Below are 20,066 nucleotides of genomic sequence, written 5' to 3'. Positions count from 1 at the left end.
ATTGTAGCAAATTGTGGACACTATAGGAGAAGAGCGCTAACTCGACTTTACTCAAATTTTTGTGATCATTCTGTGCTCTTCTGTTCTGGTATTAGGCTACTTCTGTTGACTGGTGATCTAAAACGTATTCGCATAAATTATTACCGGTACTGCAAATTTCTTTTATATCTACCTCGTTTTTACCGGAATACAAAACTGGTTAAAAAGCATTGTGTGACAGATATTACTGGTGCTTCCGAAAAATTATCTGCGAAGCTAGCTATTGAAGCGCTTTATAGGCTAGGATGTTTTCATCGCCTTATCCGTCTTTTTTCTGTATGTGATTAAATTGGTTTCTTTTGTATTACTTTTGCTGTTTTTCTTTTGTATTTTATTCCACTTAACCTCTGTTTTGTGAGGCGGGTGATAAATAAATTATTATTATTATATATATATTTATGTATATATATATATATATATATATATATATATATAAATATATATATAAATATATATATATATATATATATATATATATATATATATATATATATATATATATATATATATATATATATATATATATATATATATATATATATATATATATATATATATATATATATATATATATATATATATATATATATATATATATATATATATATATATATATATATATATATATATATATATATATATATATATATATATATATATATATATATATATATATATATATATATATATATATATATATATATATATATATATATATATATATATATATATATATATATATATATATATATATATATATATATATATATATATATATATATATATATATATATATATATATATATATATATATATATATATATATATATATATATATATATATATATATATATATATATATATATATATATATATATATATATATATATATATATATATATATATATATATATATATATATATATATATATATATATATATATATATATATATATATATATATATATATATATATATATATATATATATATATATATATATATATATATATATATATATATATATATATATATATATATATATATATATATATATATATATATATATATATATATATATATATATATATATATATATATATATATATATATATATTGCCCAGGCACTCGGCATGCGGTAGGCTTCTATATATGGATCCTTATTGTCGTTTGTCTTCAAAACGCAGACGATTTAAGCCTTTTCTTGATGCCATGACGACAAAAAGGACCTTAAATTAGAAGAAGTGCCTTTGTAAAATTTCTTTTTTTTTATTGGAAGTTTAACTTTTGCCTTAGTTTATCATTTATTATTATGAAATACGTATTAATGAACCTTTTTTCTTTTAATTGTTCAGGGGGTGGGACTAAAACTATTTTTTCTTCTAACGAATTTCCTACTCCAGGTTTTTGGTTTTCAAAATTATGATAAGCATTGATGACCTTATCCATGTTAAAATTCAGAAACCCATATTATTATGAAACCCAAGCTATCATTTTCAATTTGTTTGGTTCATTTTTCCTCGGCTTGTCTTGTCATTATGAAATACATATCACAAAACCTTTTTTTTTTTTGCAAAGGTATGGTAGGGACTGATGACCTTATCCATGTCAAAATCCCAAACTCAATCACCATCGCTATCATTTTCAATTTTGACTCGTTTTGATTCTCGCTCTCCAGGTTGATTTTCATTGACTCGCTCACAAGCTCATCTTACCGCGTTTGTCTTTGCTCTTCATTTCATTATTGACATGCCATCACTTTTTTTCCAACCGCGTGTATATTTACTCTTCATTTTCATGTTTGACTTGTTCGCATGCTTTATGCCGCATGTCTTCTAACCGTGTGTGGCTCTTCATTTTCATTTTTGACATGCTCTAACTGTCGTTTTGTATATCTTCTAACCGCTCGTATCTTTGCTCTTCATTTTCATTTTTGAGAGGTTTTTGTATTTTGAGTACTTCAGACAATTTAGCAATGGCCTGTGCTTTAGCTGTCCGTATTGGTGTTGTTGCAATTGGTGGTCCGGGTTGTCGATTTTCACATCTTATCAGGTTTGATAGTTCAGGTGTTGGTTCCAAAGAATCATCATTTATAGTAACTGCAACTGCAAATTTTGGTTTTTGGGCTTTCCATCAGACAATATATTATATAAATAACTGATGCGTTGGAAACTCAATAATTTTTATATGCTAAATAAATCCAAATAATTTTTAAATCGCGTTAGACCACGAACAATAGACGCTTTAGGCTCAGCAAATTTGAGTGGACACAGATGATATAAAAATAGTATTCAAATTTTTCCGCTTTAATATTGTGGATATATCGTTGTATTTTGTGGTTGAATGCTTCCACAGTATGTGACTGGTATTTGACCAGTGGGTTTTGAGATTGGAAGTGATAATGTTGCTGAAAAATGCAATATTTCAGAGACCCAAAAATGCTTGCCAGAGTTGCTAAAAATTTGTTTTTTGGCTGAAAATACACACTAAAGTTTTCACCATTTTTAGACAAAACTATTTGAAATATAAAATCCATGTCCTTTTCATGGTCTCGGATAAAATGTTACATTAAACAATTTCTATTTTGAAGCTTCCCTTTCTTTGGTAATTCTGTCTTTTCATTATCTAACTCCTTCATACTACCTTTTCAGGAGGAGGAAATAATGCGAAATACTGGAGAACAATTAAGAGAAGAAAGGGACAAGATGGAAGGCCAAAGGCAGGAAGAGCAACGCCAACAAGTACGCCTTGAAGAGGAACGTACACTATTTGAAGAGGAGAGAAGGATATTCGAACAGGAAAAAAGAAAATTGAAAGAAGAAGCTCAGAGAAAATGTGCAGAAGAAAAGCATCTGCTTGAAAAAGAGATTGCTCTAAAAGCAAAGGAGCTGGAAAAACAAATGGAGGAGGTTATTTTAATCTTTTGTTATGATAATAATTTTATCCCAGGATATCCAAAGAAGTCTTGTCCGAGGGGGGGGGGAAGGAATAGAAGATGAAGGAAGGTTGTTTTACCTGAAAATTATAATATATTTTAAATATTGTACAAATTTAATTAGATGAGAAAATATTAGTAACAAAAACGTATTCATAGCATCTTTCAACAACCATCAGAAAAGCCCAGTGGATTGTTTACCATGGCTTTTTCTGTCCTTAAAACCTGATATACATTCAAAGTTTTAAATATAATCAAAAAGAAAACTTAGAATGAATCATTACTAGCTTCCTAGAAAATAACGTTTCAGTCAACTCTTGAACTGGTTAACATTTTCTGCCATTCTTTTAGCTGAAGATTGACAATTCCGCACCTGTTGTCTTGGAAAACACCGAAACAAATATACTCATTGAGTACTCCAAGATTTTGACACTATTCCAAAAGAATTTGATTTTCATCACAATGAGAAAAGGATTTGAACCAAAATATTTCCCAAAAGCTTCGGACGAATATAGATTTAACATTAATAAACAAAAATTGAGTATTATTTTCAAACCTTGCGTTATCACCTAAATTACAAACACCCAAGATAATCACCTAATGTGATAAGAGAATCACCGTGATCACCTATGAGAATTATATTTGTAAAATGTAAAAAAAAAAACCTTTTCCCATTCTGACCAAGGGTTCATGTAGCGGGGGGTATCAGCGGGGGGGGGGGGGGGAAACACCCTGATTTTCTTCCCTCAGCCTGGAGTCCAACGAGGGGTTGGGGGCAAATCATCCGACGCTTCCGATAAAAGAACTAGTTGACTGCAAGCATCTATTAGACTAGTACAGGCCAATAATAAAATGGCACTAAACCACTAGAATCCTGGGAGCTCAATATTATAAGACACAAACCTTTCACCAAATTTTCCTTTTACAAAATTAAAATGCAGTTTCCAGCTTAACATACAATCAAAATAAAACCTAAATAATTGAAAATTAAAAGTTTAGAATGTACAATTCAGACACATTTTGTTTTCTAAGATATAAGGAATATCAGCTCTACTAATTTGTCTTAGAAGCATTCATGGATAAAATAAAACTACACTTAGTATAACCATCCAAGAAACCATCAGGACTCACTCTAAGCATTGTCTCTGTAGGATAATAGTCAAACCAGTACTAAAATATATCTTTAACCCCTAAGCAACTTACCCTTCGCAATAAAATCTTAAGAAGAGAATATTAAAAACTTCTCTAAAATCTAGGAAAATTTCAGGTTTTAATTCACCATGTTCCAGCGCAGAGTTCATAACACATGCTAGATTGCGCGAATAGTAGAAGGGTGTTTCCTGAATCCGAACCGCGCCTTCTCAAAAAATCCCTACAGGCTTGGGGGATTATAGAACCTTTTATTCATAATATTATCATTTAGTTTTGAGAATAAAGGCAACATTAAAATTGGTCTCCAGTTTAAGGGTCTCTTTTAGTATCAACATGCTTTCACTTAGTATTCAATACATCAAATTGTATTTATATACTGTATATTGAATATTAGTAAATTAGTATTTACGGTATTATTACTTAAATACTAATTTCAATATTTACGTTATAAGACCATCACTCCCAGATTAATAATAAATCCTATTATTAGCTTAATTCCAACACATAAAGGAGAAAATTGGAAACAGAAATCATAATTCCTTCCCTTCTAAAGGAAAGTTCTCCTAAGAGAACATCTAAACATTTAAGATCTTAACGTAAGATCCCTTCTATAGGGTCTTAGTTATGAGCAAAAGTAGCATATGTTCCGTGGTCTGTTTATGGGTCTGTTTTAGAATCTTCTGTACACGACAACCTTTTCTTCTTTAAGCTGTGATGTAAGCTCATCCTGTTTTAGAGTTAAGTTTATCAGATAAACAATTCAAGGCAACTTTCACTGCATCAACTAAACATACAAAACATAAGGAAATTTCACAGGCAAAAACTAAACATACTTTCACTTAGTATTTAATACATTAAATAGTATTTATATATTATATATTAATAAAATAGTATTTACGGTATTATTACTTCAATGCTAGTTTCAATATTTACGTAATAAGGCCATTACTCCCAGATTAATAATAAATCCTATTATTTGCTTAATTCTTCCATATAAAGGAGATAATTGGAAACAGAAATCATAATCCCTTCCCTTCTAAAGGAAAGTTCCCCTAAGAGAACATCGTAACATTTAAGATCTTAACGTAAGATCCCTTTTTTAGGGTCTTAGTTATGAGCAAAGGTAGCATATGTTCCTAGCTTTTATAGATCACAAACTTATAGATCAAAGCGGAGAAAAACACACATGCAAATTAAAAATAAAATATTCACCTAATATCGCCTGTATTACTTGAATTTTATTCACCTATCTTTGTGCATACATTACTTGAGACGGAAAAAATCGCTAATAATGTTTTGATTGTTATCATTTTACCTTTCATATAAATAAAAATGCTATACGATTTTTTTTCTCTATATTAAAGAAAATATCGTTCATCGTTAAAGGGCCTTCAAATTAATTTTAAGTTTCCAAGGACTACCTGAAAGATTCATTCGGGTTCGTTGGGGCCAGTTTATCACTGATGTAAATGCATGAAGTTCAGAATCCCTTAGCGTCATACTTTAGGTATTATTGACACAACATGGCGTAGGCATTGACGATTTATGATCGGTACTAGAGATATATAATATGACGATAAGATAAGATTTTCCACAAAATGGACTATCATATGCCCTGATGGGCTAAATTTGCATTTCAAGTGTTCAAAACAAAAATAAAACATAAAATTAAATGTGGTAGCATTAAACTAAAGGGAAAATTATATAAGGCAAAAAAAAACTCATCAACCTATATAATTGGTGGTGTCAATCAATCACTCCGACTAATAACTAATCTAGAAAAAATCATTTGAGGGTTCTGACAAGTACCTGAAGTAATTCTTCACTGTACAACCAGGTTCAGTTGGTTTCAATGTATAAACAATATACCAAAATATTTCAGTGCTGGTGGTTTGAGTATAAATAAGGAAAAATCACTCTACATTTTCTTCGAATTTAAACTAGTTTAACAAATAAAAAAAAAATCCTTTTTTGAAACCACAACGACAGCAAAATTTGTAAAAAAAACAAAAAACAGTACATGATGTTGGAAAGACAAGAAAAAATTATGTCACAATGTTGACCATTGTTGTCAATTGTTGTCATTTCCGTTGAACTTGCCTTTTTTGGTGTGTTCACTGAAAAATTGGAAAAACGACAAATTTGGCTCGCCCCTAAGTTTTTGTACACTCATGCCACTGATTTTGAATATGAAAGTTTTCTCATACAACAAACGTCTCAGGTCGCCACTAGTGACGTGAACTTAAAATACTATTTTTGAAATGTGGTCCCTAAAACATTACGTATTACAAATGAAGTATTATTGACAGAAAAGTCAATGTTTTTAAAAAAAAATTCTTTCTTTAATGTTGATTGTCCTCCTTCTTCTTTTATGGTGTTACTTTTCCTTTATCTTATTTCTTGTCTTTTTATGAAGATATGCATGTTAAACGGCATGGTTCGGTTTGTCATACTATTGACAAAAAATAAGTATAATAACTAAAATTCTTATAAAGAAGATTGTTTACAAAGAAGGAAATTGTTTAAGTTCATAACAGTATCTTTTATACTCTTGATTGTGTGATTACTCTTTTTAATTTTGGTTCGTTTTTGGTTTTATTTATTTATTTTTAGTGATTTCTGTTCGTTTTGCGTTTGAATTATTACATAACTTTCTTTTGCGTGTCTTAGGTTTCTATTTTGCCAGTACGTTTTTTGTGATTTTTTGTGATAATTTCTGAATTTATTTACTTATAAGACGGCCAAGTCCTTGGTCATGTTTGGGCATGTCGAATATGCGCCAAATGCTTTAGGCTGACATATCCAAGGTCAAGTCCAATGTTTTAGGCTGACAAGGCCAGACGGCCAAGCCCTTGATCATGTTTGGGCATGTCGAATATGTGACAAATGTTTTAGGCTGGCATATGCCGGGGTCATATAAGAAAATTTAATTATTTACCAGTTTTTTGTTTTATTTTAAATTGGGGTATGCGGATTTTACAAAGGAGGTGGATTAATTACCCAAATCCTTTGAGAATTGTGTGGTTTTGGAAAAGGTATAGGATGTGTTGATAAATTTTCACTCGTAGGTTAATAATTGAGAAGTGCCTCACTTATCAAACATCTTTGGTCCTTAGTTTTATAGATCATGAGCAAGCGTTTGATTATATTGATAGAAGAGCTTAAGCGAAGATCTTGTCCTTCTATGGTATACCAGACAAATACATTAAAATGATGAGTGCTATGTACGAGAATAGCGCTGCTGTGATAAAGGTAGGAAATGAGGTTAGCTGCGGGTTTTGTATTTAATCAGGAGTTAAGTTGGGTTTTGTTCTATCCCCCTTTATATGGATCATTTTGATGGACTTTGTCTTAAGGAGTACGGGAAAGACAATGGGAGAACACGGAATCAAATGGGGAGGAAGATTTCCTATAATTTGATTATGCTGATAATTTAAGTTTAGGGATAAGTGAAGACGAAAAGGTGACGTTGGGTAACGAAAAGATTGACCCGGTGGAGAGCTCCATTTATCTTGGTAGTATTACTAGTAAAGACGGTGGGAGCAGTGAAGATGGTGTTTTTCCAAAACACCAGGCTCGGGGTGTTTTTTCCACAGTTAGAAAAAGTTTGGAAGAATAGGAAAATAAGTTTGCAAACCAAGATTAGAATATGGGAAGCCACAGTGGTGAAAAATGGCTCTGAAGCATGGGTGCTCTGGAAAGCGGATGAAGATTAGCTAGATGTTTTCCACAGAAATTGCCTGCGGATTGTTCTCGCTACCCGGCTGACTGACCGTATTTCAAACAGTAGACTGTACGGAATGTGTGGTTCAATCCCGCTTTCTAGGGCTATAATGAGAGAAAGGTTGAGATGGCTAGGGTGCGTTCTGCGGATAAAGGATGACAGATTGCAGAAGATTGTCCCTTTCGGCCACCCGTCTAGGGCTAAACGGAAAGCAGGTCGTCCGTGGTTGGGGTAGGAGGATGTCATAAAGAAAAATGTAAAGGAAATGGGAAATTCCTGGGAGGGTGTTAAGAGGGGGACTTTGAATAGATTGGTATGGAGGTGGAGCCTGCGTAACGGTGTTGGCCTCAGGTGGCTTGGTACTTTGGTAAGTTGTTAGTAGTAGTAGTAGTAGTAGTAGTTGTTTTGTAGTTTATTGAGAATTGTAGGTGGCACGTAATAGATTCAATGGAAGGATTCCTATGCAAGTCCTTTTTGGTAAGCCATTCGAGACAGTATTAACTGTCATAGTAGGACCGCTACTAATATATTTGGCTTTTCATGTTTGTACGAAGATAAACGTGCAAACTAATAGCTCTGCTAAACCACCATAACTGCGAAGCTTAACCGGCACTTTTTTGTCCCATTCTAATATCCGCAACCAATTATTAGAATAACGAATAATTCCAGGGAAAAAAAATGGAAGTTCCCATACCCATGGCGTGTAAAAATGTGTATTTATGTTATGATGAATAAACAATCTGCGTTATCATCCTGAATCCATCATTGATGCTAAATTTTATCTGAAACTCCATACAAGTTCAGCTGTCATATTTTGTAAATTTTCTTTGTGCGTACTACTTAATTTGTTTTTAAGGAGCCTCCTCCTGCTCTTGAAGCATCTGTTGCTGCACCAGAGGAATCAATTCCAATACCAAAAAATACTAAATGTGAACCAGATGTAGAAGAAGGGAAAGAATCTGATTTCCCAGCTGACCTCCCGCCTGAATCTCCACTCCCTGAAATTGAACAGCACGAAAATCCATCTGTAAAGTTAATATATTCCTACAAAGAAGGTTTGTCTTTTTTTTATTTCAAAATGAATGCTTGGTTTTCTTTCTTGGAATTTTATTAAATATAAGATTATACTATGTTTAATAATATTATATTAGATTACAGGATAGTTAAAATATTAGATTGTATTATGTTGGGTTATATCATAATTACAAGATTATATTCGGAATTAGATTAAATTTCGGATAACTATTTTAAACTAGTCCAAAATTAGCTAAATCGTTTATTGGTCTTTATGCCCACTTAGCAACCATTGATTCTTCTATGACTAGTGGGAGAAACAACCTACGTTCTAGTTAAGGACAACCTACTCACTCGTTCTTATCTCTAGCAGGGTATAGACCAAAATAGTTTGGGAGAGCCAGCTTTTTTCCCCGTTTAAAATTCCCCGACACGCAAAACTGAGTAGCTAAAGAGAAAGTACAAAATAGGTACCTCTTCAATTTAGGTATAATACCCAATATTTCTTTTTTAGTTAGACTTCATATTCTTTAAATTTTGTTTAAATAAATAAAAACGAAGATATTTGGTCTGCACGGCATCAAAGATGTATAGGTCAGATTTTACGACTGGCCACGCCATTGCTCCATACAGTAACACGGTACTAATTGAAGCGTTGTAAATGATGAATCTTAGTATGGTGACTTATACTTGGTTTCCGCCAAATGCTGTTCAACCAACGAACAACTGCTGACACTTTGGCTATTCGGGATGTAAAATCTTTTGTGATCGAGCCATCCTTCGACAGTGTAGATCCCAGGTAAGTGAAGTCCCAGCCACATATATTGAGGTGCTCCTGATGTTGGACAGAACAATTTTCATGGATTTGAGTTTATTTCCTACACCTCCTATAGTACCTTAGCCAAAATAATTTTATTCTGAAGACATTTCCAAAAAAAAATTACAATAATACTCTTTTGAAAGTTGATACCTAAAGCCCTATGGGTTATTATTAAAGATTTTATAGCATGATAATAGGTAGTTATTATTTTAATTTTTTATTCTTTATTAAAATTTTAATAGAAAAAAGAAAGGACAATTTTTGAAGAAAAAATTACTTTATATGATGTAATTTACTAGTTAACCTAAAGGCAATTCAGTCAGATAAAGGTAATCTAACATATAGTCTAACAAATAAATATTGGGTATTATGCCAGACAATCTACTTGTGTGTTTTTTTTTTTTTTTTTTTTTTTTTTCTTTTTTTTTTTTTCTGCTTACAGCTGTAGATTTTAAACTGAACAAGAATAAAAAATTTTTTGATGCGTTTCTACAAATTGTTATTTTTTCATTTATGAAAATAAAAGACTCAGGAATATTTGACGGGAAATTCAGCAAACAATCCAGACACAGTTAATCATTATAGATATGATGAGTTTTGCTGCTTTATGAGTTTTTCTTGGCCCAAGTACTTGCTGCTTTAAGATTGAAACTGGTCAAAGAACAAAAAGTGTTTCAGTCCCTTTGTACGAATAGGGATTTTCACAGCTATGAAACTAGAAATTCTGGAATAATCCGCAGGAAATACTGCATACAATTCATTTATCTTCTTTTTTTGTAGAGATTTTGTCCCTCAATTTTGATGCAATGAATTTGTCGTTTTTTGTCGAAAATTCTCTTAGAGTCTAAAAGTTCTCTTAGAGTCTTGGCTGAACTTTTCGTTAAGAAGTAATGATGCCAAGGCTATTTTTATAAAAAAAAAAAAGGGATTTTTAAACGAGAACTTTTATTGTAAGTGTTTTTATTGTAATTATTTTCTTTGCTGAAGACGGCCCTTAGATATAGGGCCGAAATATTCAAATAGGTTTTGTTGGTTCACTGTCTTGGGAAAAAATGTCCTCATTATTCTCTCTTCTTTATTTGTATTATGGAAAGGCAGTGTGGTCTTCGTCATTATTTACATCTTAATTTTTTCTATAGAAACCGGAATGTTATTTAAGGATGACTGCAGACTGAATAAAAAGTACGCTCACTAAATAAAATACACTTCAGGACTGAAATTCTTGAATATAGTACTGTAAATATAAGCAGCACTTTTTGCACAAGTTTTCTTGATGCTATGCAATAAATGAGCAAACCTGATGTGTTGCATAGTAAAGATAATGTTATTTAATGTTCTATCTGTAAGTGCCTGCAACTTTTCAAAATATGCTCCTGATTATATACTTCTCATGACAGGTGCATATATTTTTGTTTGGACCTTTAAGAGGTAAAATTTATATTTAATAGCCTATTTAATAAAAACTCATGTTGGACTTTGTAGTTTCATTGCCTAATTCAAAATTAAATCTTCTTATAAGGCTTGTATTGTACGTCTAAGAAAATCAAAAACTATCAAGTTGATAAAGATGATTAATAAGTTAAAGTAGTTAAAATAGTCAGTTAATAGTTACAATAGTGAATACGTAGTTAAGAGTTAAAATCAAATAAACCGACTCGTATATTCCTATATTTATAGAATTCTGAAAAAAAAACAGCGGTCTACTGAAAACTGAGCTTGCTCGAGTATTAAGTGCATATATTCGGGCGTCGGATTAAGTTCGATTTTCAAATATTTTTTTTACGTGGAGATTTCAGTTTATTTCTAGTTTTTAGTTTGATTTAGATTATGACATTGACACTCTGTCATTAGAATATACTTGGAACATACTAGTGTTGAAGGCTTTTCCAGTTATGTTCATGTCATTTTTACTTTCCATATGTGCAGAGCAGGTTTGAGGTTAAAATGAAGAAGGAATGTAAACCAGTCATAAATTTCAGTTTTATTTATCAACGTTTATGACATCAGTGTGACTGTGTACGCTCTTCAATCATTCCACTGTGTCTAAGAAGAAGAAGAAGAAAGTCCCTGTGAAGGAGTATTTAGAGTCTTGATGCACATATCCCATTATACGACCACTAGTTATCATTTGCCAATAAGAGTGAAGATTAAAGTTATTTATTATAGTTTTTAGTTTGATTTAGATTATAACATTGACACAGTGTCATTAGGATAAACTTAGAACCAACTAGTCTTGATAAAGACTTTTCCTTTTATGTTCACGTCATTTCTGCTTTGCATGGATATAGGGAGGATTTGAGGTTGAAATGAAAAAAGAGCGTAAACCAGTCATAAATTTCGGATCCATTTGTCGATATGTGGGGCATGAGTGTAACTCTGTACGCTCTTCACTCATTCCACTGTGTCAAGAAAAAGGAGAAGAACGCCCCTGAGAAGGGATATTTCAATTGACAAGTTGATTTATGTTAAGAATTTATCTTGGCTTTGTCTGCAATTAGCCATGACTTGATTTAGCCCACAATTATTCCATTTTTAAATTCAAAAATCAATGGACTTTTGACCATTGATTTCTGAATTAAAAATGGAATAGATGGGCTAAATCAAGTCATGGCTAATTGTAGACAAAGCCAAGATAGATAGTCCAATGGAGTGAGAAAAAAAACCTGTTTACTTATGCTACACCCTCTCATGTTGGAGAGAACAAATAAAATGAAGAAAGAACGTAAACCAGTCGTAAATCTCGGCTTTTTTATTAACATGTGTGACATTTGTGTGACTGAATATGCTCTTCACTCATTCCGCTTTGTCTTAGAAGAAGAAAGCCCTCGAGAAGGAATATTTATATTCTTTATGCATGTACCCGTTTGTACGACCATTTAATTGTCTTATCATAAAATGTTTCTTCTGAATAAAAATCCTGCTTTTTTGGCTGTGAGTTAGGGCCCAATTAATAAGCTGATAGTAGTTTTTTCGTCAGCTGGCGCTTAAATATGGCTCTATTTGATTAATTGATTATAAAATTATTGATCCTAAACCAAAGCCGTGATCATAAACCAAAGTCGTATGTAACATTTTCATAATTTTGATTTTGAGTTTGATTAAAGATTGTAAGTATATGCGGTAACATATTTTTTAGAATCAAATATATATAAAATAAATACAGAATAAATAATATTCTAGACCTTACGTGAATAATGCAGCCTTAAGTATTTGGGTAGAATTTATGATTATCAGACTCATGTCTTTTTTTAGCCTTAAAGACTATAATGTTCAAAAATACCACATGAAGCTTGTTGGATTATACGGGGTCGAAATTTTAATATATCTGTTGAAATTGGTATTCTAACATTTTAAGCATCCGCCTCTTCAGACTACATGTGCTGCCCGGAATGCTTGCTGTCCCTCTCCTCCCCTCATATATGGATTTATAACTATAAATTTTGTTTTATATCAATGGACTGTTTTACGTTTCGTTTGACTCAGTTATCTTGTCGCTGAAATGATGAAAATTAACACTTATGACCAGACCAATACGATGGTGGTTCTTGCTCAACAGGACTGATTTTGTTTAATTTTTTAGAGTCTTCATTTTATTTTAAATAATTATATTTAATGATGGTTTCTTTTGCGCAGGATCTAAAGAAAGCTATCAGAGGTAGACTAAATAAGCTGACGCCTGAAAATTACGATAAAATTTCCAAGAACATTTTGGAAATGGAGGTTGATACAGAGGAAAGATTAAGTGCTATAGTTCAAATCTTCTTTGACAAGGTAAATATTTTAAGATAGAATGAATAACGAATATTTTTTCTTTGTGATTTGGATGAAGTTAAAATATGTCGGAATTATTTGTGAATTGAGTCAAGCATTGGCCCTCAAATGTTATACCTTATTGTCTACTTTTGAAGTTATGCAAAGAAAGAAAAAGCAGAGGCAATCCCAACGTGAGCATAAATCCAGCCAAAATAAAAAATTAAATCTGCTGTTCCTAAGTCCCTTCACTCCGACAAGAAATAATCTTTACAATATGTTTTTCAAGTATGTGTCCTTGTATTTCACAAACACACACACGCAAAGAAAAAAAAAATTTGTGGGAACTATCGGCATATTTGATTATAGAAAAGGGCAAATTACAATAACAGGATTAATACTCATACCAAGCTTTACGTGAAGCCTCTTTATCTTCTTTTTATTCTACGAATCCTTAAATTAAGATTATTTCTCTCGATTTATTTTTTTTTATTATAACATTTAGCTCCATATATTTGATAAAATTTAATTTAATTTTTCTCATTTGCCAAGTTTAAACTATTCCTAGTTCGTAGCTGGCTATTGGAATTGTCGATATAGGAGGTGGTATCAGTGACGTCGAGACATTCGGACTTAATTAAATGCCCCTTTGGGCTAAGCTGGGATTATAACATTTAGCTCCATGTATTCAATAAAAACTTAATTTAATTTTTCTCATTAGCCAAGTTTAAACTATTCCTATTTCGTAGCTGGTTATTGGAATTATCGATATTGGAGGTGGTATCAGTGATGTCGAGACAATGGGACTTAATTAATTGTCTTTTTGAGCTAAGCTTGGATCGTAACATTTAGCTCCATAAATTCGATAAAACTTCATTTAATTTTTCTCATTAGCCAAGTTTAAACTATTCTTATTTCGTAGCTGGTTATAGGAATTATCGATATTGGAGGTGGTATCAGTGGTGTCGAGACAGTCGGACTTAATTAATTGTCTTTTTGGGTTAAGCTCTGATTATAACATTTAGCTCCATATATTCGATAGAAATTTATTTAATTTTTCTCATTAGCCAAGTTTAAACTATTCCTATATTTCGTAGCTGGTTATAGGAATTATCGATATTGGAGGTGGTATCAGTGGTGTCGAGACAGTCGGACTTAATTAATTGTCTTTTTGGGTTAAGCTCTGATTATAACATTTAGCTCCATATATTCGATAGAAATTTATTTAATTTTTCTCATTAGCCAAGTTTAAACTATTCCTATATTCCGTAGCTGGTTATTGGAATTATCGATATTGGAGGTGGTATTAGTAACGTCGAGACAGTCGGACTTAATTAATTGTCTTTTTGGGTTAAGCTTGGATTATAACATTTAGCTCCATGTATTCGATAAAACTTTATTAAATTTTTCTCGTAAGTAACAACAACTTACAAAACTGTTATGCACTAGCATCTTCACTTTACTGATTTGGTACTGATAGTCGATACAATATGTCAGGTTATATATATATATATATATATATATATATATATATATATATATATATATATTTGAGAATTTTAGTTCGAAATTGCCTTTTCCTACGCTTTTTACACCCTTATTTTAATTTTTTTATTATTATGCTTCTTACGAGTCGATTCTTAAGAAAGTTAAATATTTCCTTGGAATTCATGCCTTTCCTGAGATCAGTAAGACCAGGGCTTTCCTTCACTTCTATATCTACTCTCTTCCTCGACGGGGTTTCTACTCCTTTTGTCATTGTTCCCACGTAGAGTCACAAGGGTCTTAATTTGGCAGAAAAGTCTTAAAAGGACTACTGAAAAATAAATCTAGCCGACGGTTTTTTTTTTTTGTTTCCTTTTCTCATGTGAGCTATTTCTCTTGTATGTGTAACTCTTGAGCAGGTGACTCCAAAACTTTATTGAGTGATGGAAAGACTTCTTATTAGAGTTTTTACCGAACTTATTGTCTAAAGCTGCTTGACGTTAAAATTTTTTTCTCGGGGTTCGTTCCTAACCTTTGAAGGTAGGTGATTATTTTCACCGTGGTATTGGTACCAGAGCAAGCTGCCAGATATAAATACAAATGGGAGAGTGATGAAAGCCCGTGTCCTATTTTTTCTTTTTTTGGTCTGTAATCTAGGACAAAAATTTAGTTTACTACCAATTTTGTCTTTGTGTCGATTCCAAGTGTTAACGTTTTTACCGCCATAACTTGCTTTCTATGCAAATGGATTTGTAAAATACTTAGTTCCAATATGAATATTTTGGCTATTAAGCCCGGAGCTTGATATTTGATAGAAGAAATGCCTTCCAAATTCTTATTGAAAGATTGTGTTTTGTCACAGTAGACCCATCTGGACCCATATCTCTTGTAGGGTCTAAATATTAGACAGAGGGTGGCTGCAAAAAATAGCCATCAATAATAAGAATAAAAAATAAACAAAACATTCCGCTAATTTCCCTCTTCTTACTAATTGATGTAGACTCTGCCCTTGTTCTGGATTTGGGCCTTTTTTCCTTCTTTTTTTAATGTCCCTTAAAAAAAAATTTATTATTTTGTGATATGGTCATCCTTTTAATTAATGACTAGTGAGTGGATTTTAATTATGATAATTTTAATTTTGGCGTTTTTTGTTTTCGTTGCTTTTTATACTTTTTTTATGTCCTGTTTTTATTTATTTACCAAAGATACGAATTCGGTCCTTCGGGGCTTGTGATAGTAGTTTCTTGAAATAAACATCTTATCCTCCCTAAAGTGAAAAGAAAGGCTAGGAAAATTTGTCTCACTTATAATATTATTGAGTTTAATGAAGCAAATATATTAATTCCGTTACAGCAAGTAATATAATTTTGCTGGGCTTGCAGAAAGCGTATTTCTTCTTGTTTTATACATGTTACACATTATTTAAACATTTTACATATTTGTACAGACGTACACATATCGTTTTATTTAGGCCGTTGATGAGCCAATTTATGCTCCCAAATATGCTGAACTGTGTAAATTGATGTTTGAGAAAGAAGTGCCCTCGGCTAGTGGAACTGGGAAAGTCAGTTTCCGAAAACTTCTTCTCTACAGATGTCAGGCGACTTTCGAAAAGGAGAAAAAGGACGAAGAAGAAATTGTATTTAAACAGAAAGCTTTACAAGAAACCGATACAGAAGAAAAAAAGAAAGAATTACAAATGAAATTAAACGAGAGGATAGCAAAAACAATTCGTATTATGTTAGGGAATTAAATAAAAAAAACAAGTTTTTTTAAATGAAAGTAAGGAGCGACATTAAAACTTAAAACGAACAGAAATTACTTCGTATATGAAAGGGGCTTTTCCTCCTCGACACCCCGCTCCTTACGCTAAAGTTTTTTATTGTTTTAAAAAGTAGAGTTGCGAGAAAGAATCAAACTTTAGCGCAAGGAGCGGGGTGTCGAGGAGGAAACCCCGCTCCCCTTTCATATACGGAGTAATTTCTGTTCGTTTTAAGTTTTAATGTCGCTCCTTACTTTCATTTAAAAAAACTTGTTTTTTTTATTTAATCTCTGAAAGTTTTTTAATTAATGCATGACTGATTTTGGCTCTCCGTACATAAATTATTAAAATGAAACTTGCATATTAATTCTTTTTTTGGCTAAATGGCTTTCTCTTAGTTTTGTTCAGACGATTTTGAGAAATAAGGGGTGGGGAAGGAGGTCTTGTTGCCCTCCAATATTTCGGTTACTTAAAAAGGCAACTAGATCTTTTATTTTTAACGAACGTTTTTATTAGTAAAAAAAAAATGCGTAACTTAAGAATTAACTTACGTAACAAACTTTTATATTCTTATATTTTTAATTATATATATGAGGGGGTTGGTCCCCTCGTTAATACCTCGCTCTTCACACTAAATCTTGTTTTATCCCAATTCTTTAAGAATGGCCCCTGAATCAGAAAGGCCATAGAATAAATAGTTGAAATTATTTAAAAAAATTTTAGCATAAAGAGTGAAGTGTTTATCTCCTCCTAAATACCTCGCTCTTTATGCTAAAGTATTTTTAGAACCCCTCATTTGCGTAATAATCTCTGTTCCTTTTTAAGTTTTAGTGCTTCTCATTACTTTCAATTGAAAAAACTTTTTCATGTTTATATTTTCATTGTTTTTTTTATAGTAATGCTAGAAAGTCCTGCGCCCTTTTCATTGAATTTCTCTTCCCCCATGAAATATTCCTCCAAAGAAAGATCCTCCCATATAGCCCCCTCCCCTGAACCCCACACCCAAACCAAAAAAATCCCCCTGATAACGTCGGTACACTTCCCAGTAACCATTACTGTATGTAAACATTGGTCAAAGTTTGTAACTTGCAGCCCCTCCCCCAGGGACTGTGGGGGGTAAGTCATCCCCAAAGACATAGTTATTATGGTTTTCGACTATGCGGAACAAAATGGTTATCTCAAAATTTTGATCCGTTGACTTTGGGAAAAAAATGAGCGTGGGAGGGGGCCTAGGTGCCCTCCAATTTTTTTGGTCACTTAAAAAGGGCACTAGAACTTTTCATTTCCGTTAGAATGAGCCCTCTCACAACACTCTAGGACCACTTGGTCGATACGATGACCCCTGGGGAAAAAAAACAAAATAAAAAACAAATAAACACGCACCCGTGATTTGTCTTCTGGCAAAAAATACGAAATTCCACATTTTTGTAGATTGGACCTTGAAATTTTTTCTATAGGGTTCTCTGATACGCTGAATGCGATGGTGTAATTTTTGTTAAGATCCTACGACTTTTAGGGGGTGTTACCCCCTATTTTCCAAAATAAGGCAAATTTTCTCAGGCTCGTAACTTTTGATGACAATAACTAAACTTGATGAAACTTATATATTTGAAATCAGCATAAAAATCCGATTCTTTTGATATATCTTTTAGCATCGAAATTCCGTTTTTTAGAGTTTCGTTTACTATTGAGCCGGGTCGCTCCTTACTACAGTTCGTTACCACGAACTGTTTGATATCAGGTAAATTATGTTAAATTATGTTTATTTTTATAATTATAATTATGTAAATTAGGTAAAATTATGTTAGGAAATATCAGGTAAGTTATCAAAATAACTTTTTGACCTGAAAAGTACATTACACATTTATATCATTTACATATTTATTATAAATTATAAATTTAGTATAATATATACTATGTGAAGAAATGTTATGCCTTCAAGTGCAATGCTCATTGCAGTTATGATTTGACATTCAGCTCCTGGAAAATAACACGTTTATTTGTAAAAAGTTGTTACTCTTTACATGTTAAAATTAGTCTTTTTCTGGGGAGGGGGTAAGGAGGAGGTATATCAGAGAAATGGTCTAACCTCAGAAAATATAGGATATTATGATTAAGGTTTTAGCCAATTAAGAGATGTCAGGATGCTCACACCTTGAGCCACGCTCCTCCTTTGCACGTGTCGGTTCTTAGTAATGGTCTGTGGTTTTTCTTGTAAAAATTAGCAATCTGTTATCGAGTTAAATACAAAATGAAGCGAATATCAGTGGATAATTTACATTTAGAATATAGTGGTGTATTTGCCTCCTTAGCTCAGCACTAGGAATTGTAGTATTCAAACTTGGAGTCATTGAGTTTGTGCGCCTTAGAACGTTCGGGTTTATGCGCCAGAATGCGTTCATGCGCCACAATGCTGTTACACTCTTAATGAATCACATTAACCAAAATATTGAAGTTTGATCGCAATTATATAACCTCTAATAAGGCTTTAAAACCCGTATTTCCTATAGAAAGGTTATCAATTGTATAGATGACAGGTTGTTTTCTAAAGAAAATAAAGAAAACTAATTAAAATCAGGGTCATTTACAGGGAGGGGATTGCTACCACCCCCTCTAATTTCTAAATATCCTTGAATTACGGGAACTTTTATATTTAATTTTATATTTAAACTATTAAATAGATTGTGTTTTTTGGTTACCCCCTTGAATGTTATTTATTATTGCCCTCCCCCCTTAGCAAAACAAAATATGCGTACGTGACTGAGCAAGATTCGTTGTACCATTTGAAGTTGCCATACTTGTAATATTGGAAATTTAACTATCAGCTTCAAGCTGTTGTCTAGAGAAGTTACTACCCTAAAGATGACTTTTTTGGGTGGGGATGCTTTGGCTGGAATCTTGTTCAATGTGGTAACTGACTTCTGGGTGAAGCTTTTGAAGGTAGTCAGTGCAAGTAAGGTTGCAACGAGTTGCTCTCACCCCTTTACTCCGATAGGGATTATGTTGGAAATTTCTGCAGGGGTAAAACATTTACTTATATCCTTCCTTGGGAAAAGGATATATTCGATTATATGTCTTTTGGTGGAAGTTGATAATGGTAGGCTGGGGCTAGAGGACCAAGGTATTTCCAGTGCAAAGTAATCACCAGTATTTTATAGTAATTTCTTGCACTTGCACTCTCAACAAGTGTAAGAAAAGAAGAAAAACAAGAGATAAGAGCTCATATGGCACTTGTGACGAGGCAAGAAGAGCTAAGAGCCAGGAGCTCGTATGGTATGAGCTCTAACAAAATTCTAAGAATCACTAGATTGATTTAAAGGAACATCAGAGGCTTAATGCCGGTCAGGATTTAAAATAAGAGCTCTGAGTCACGATGTCCTTCTAAA

General features: G+C 32.3%; 2 protein-coding genes across 3 annotated transcripts; both read left to right on the top strand.

The window, feature by feature from the left end:
* The first annotated feature begins 2,693 nt into the window (after nucleotides 1-2,693).
* On the top strand, nucleotides 2,694-16,851 carry LOC136043356 (uncharacterized). Of its 2 annotated transcripts, XM_065728278.1 has the most exons (4): nucleotides 2,694-2,947; nucleotides 8,706-8,904; nucleotides 13,317-13,454; nucleotides 16,390-16,851. In XM_065728278.1, the coding sequence occupies exons 1-3, from the start codon at nucleotides 2,702-2,704 to the stop codon at nucleotides 13,340-13,342; spliced, it is 471 nt and encodes a 156-aa protein (XP_065584350.1). In that variant the 5' UTR covers nucleotides 2,694-2,701; the 3' UTR covers nucleotides 13,343-13,454; nucleotides 16,390-16,851. The 2 variants fall into 2 exon arrangements, with proteins under 2 accessions (XP_065584350.1, XP_065584349.1); XM_065728277.1 differs by lacking the exons at nucleotides 13,317-13,454; nucleotides 16,390-16,851 and adding an exon at nucleotides 11,663-11,777.
* Nucleotides 13,398-16,651, top strand: LOC136043355 (eukaryotic translation initiation factor 4 gamma 3-like; the record flags this gene model as incomplete). Its single annotated transcript, XM_065728276.1, has 2 exons — nucleotides 13,398-13,454; nucleotides 16,390-16,651. Coding segments are annotated over exons 1-2 (319 nt in total), but the record flags the coding sequence as incomplete, so codon positions are not given.
* Nucleotides 16,852-20,066: the final 3,215 nt, after the last annotated feature.

This window comes from Artemia franciscana, unplaced genomic scaffold (genome assembly GCF_032884065.1).
Source record: "Artemia franciscana unplaced genomic scaffold, ASM3288406v1 Scaffold_4910, whole genome shotgun sequence".
Taxonomy (NCBI): Eukaryota; Metazoa; Arthropoda; class Branchiopoda; order Anostraca; family Artemiidae; genus Artemia; species Artemia franciscana.
This window is presented reverse-complemented; position numbering and strand designations above follow the sequence as displayed.

Coding starts and splice junctions, on each gene's coding strand:
- LOC136043356 (XM_065728277.1), top strand. CDS start 2,702: ATGCGAAATACTGGAGAACAATTAAGAGAAGAAAGGGACAAGATGGAA. Junction 2,948..8,705: donor TGGAAAAACAAATGGAGGAG/GTTATTTTAATC, acceptor TTTGTTTTTAAG/GAGCCTCCTCCTGCTCTTGA. Junction 8,905..11,662: donor AATATATTCCTACAAAGAAG/GTTTGTCTTTTT, acceptor CATAAATTTCAG/TTTTATTTATCAACGTTTAT.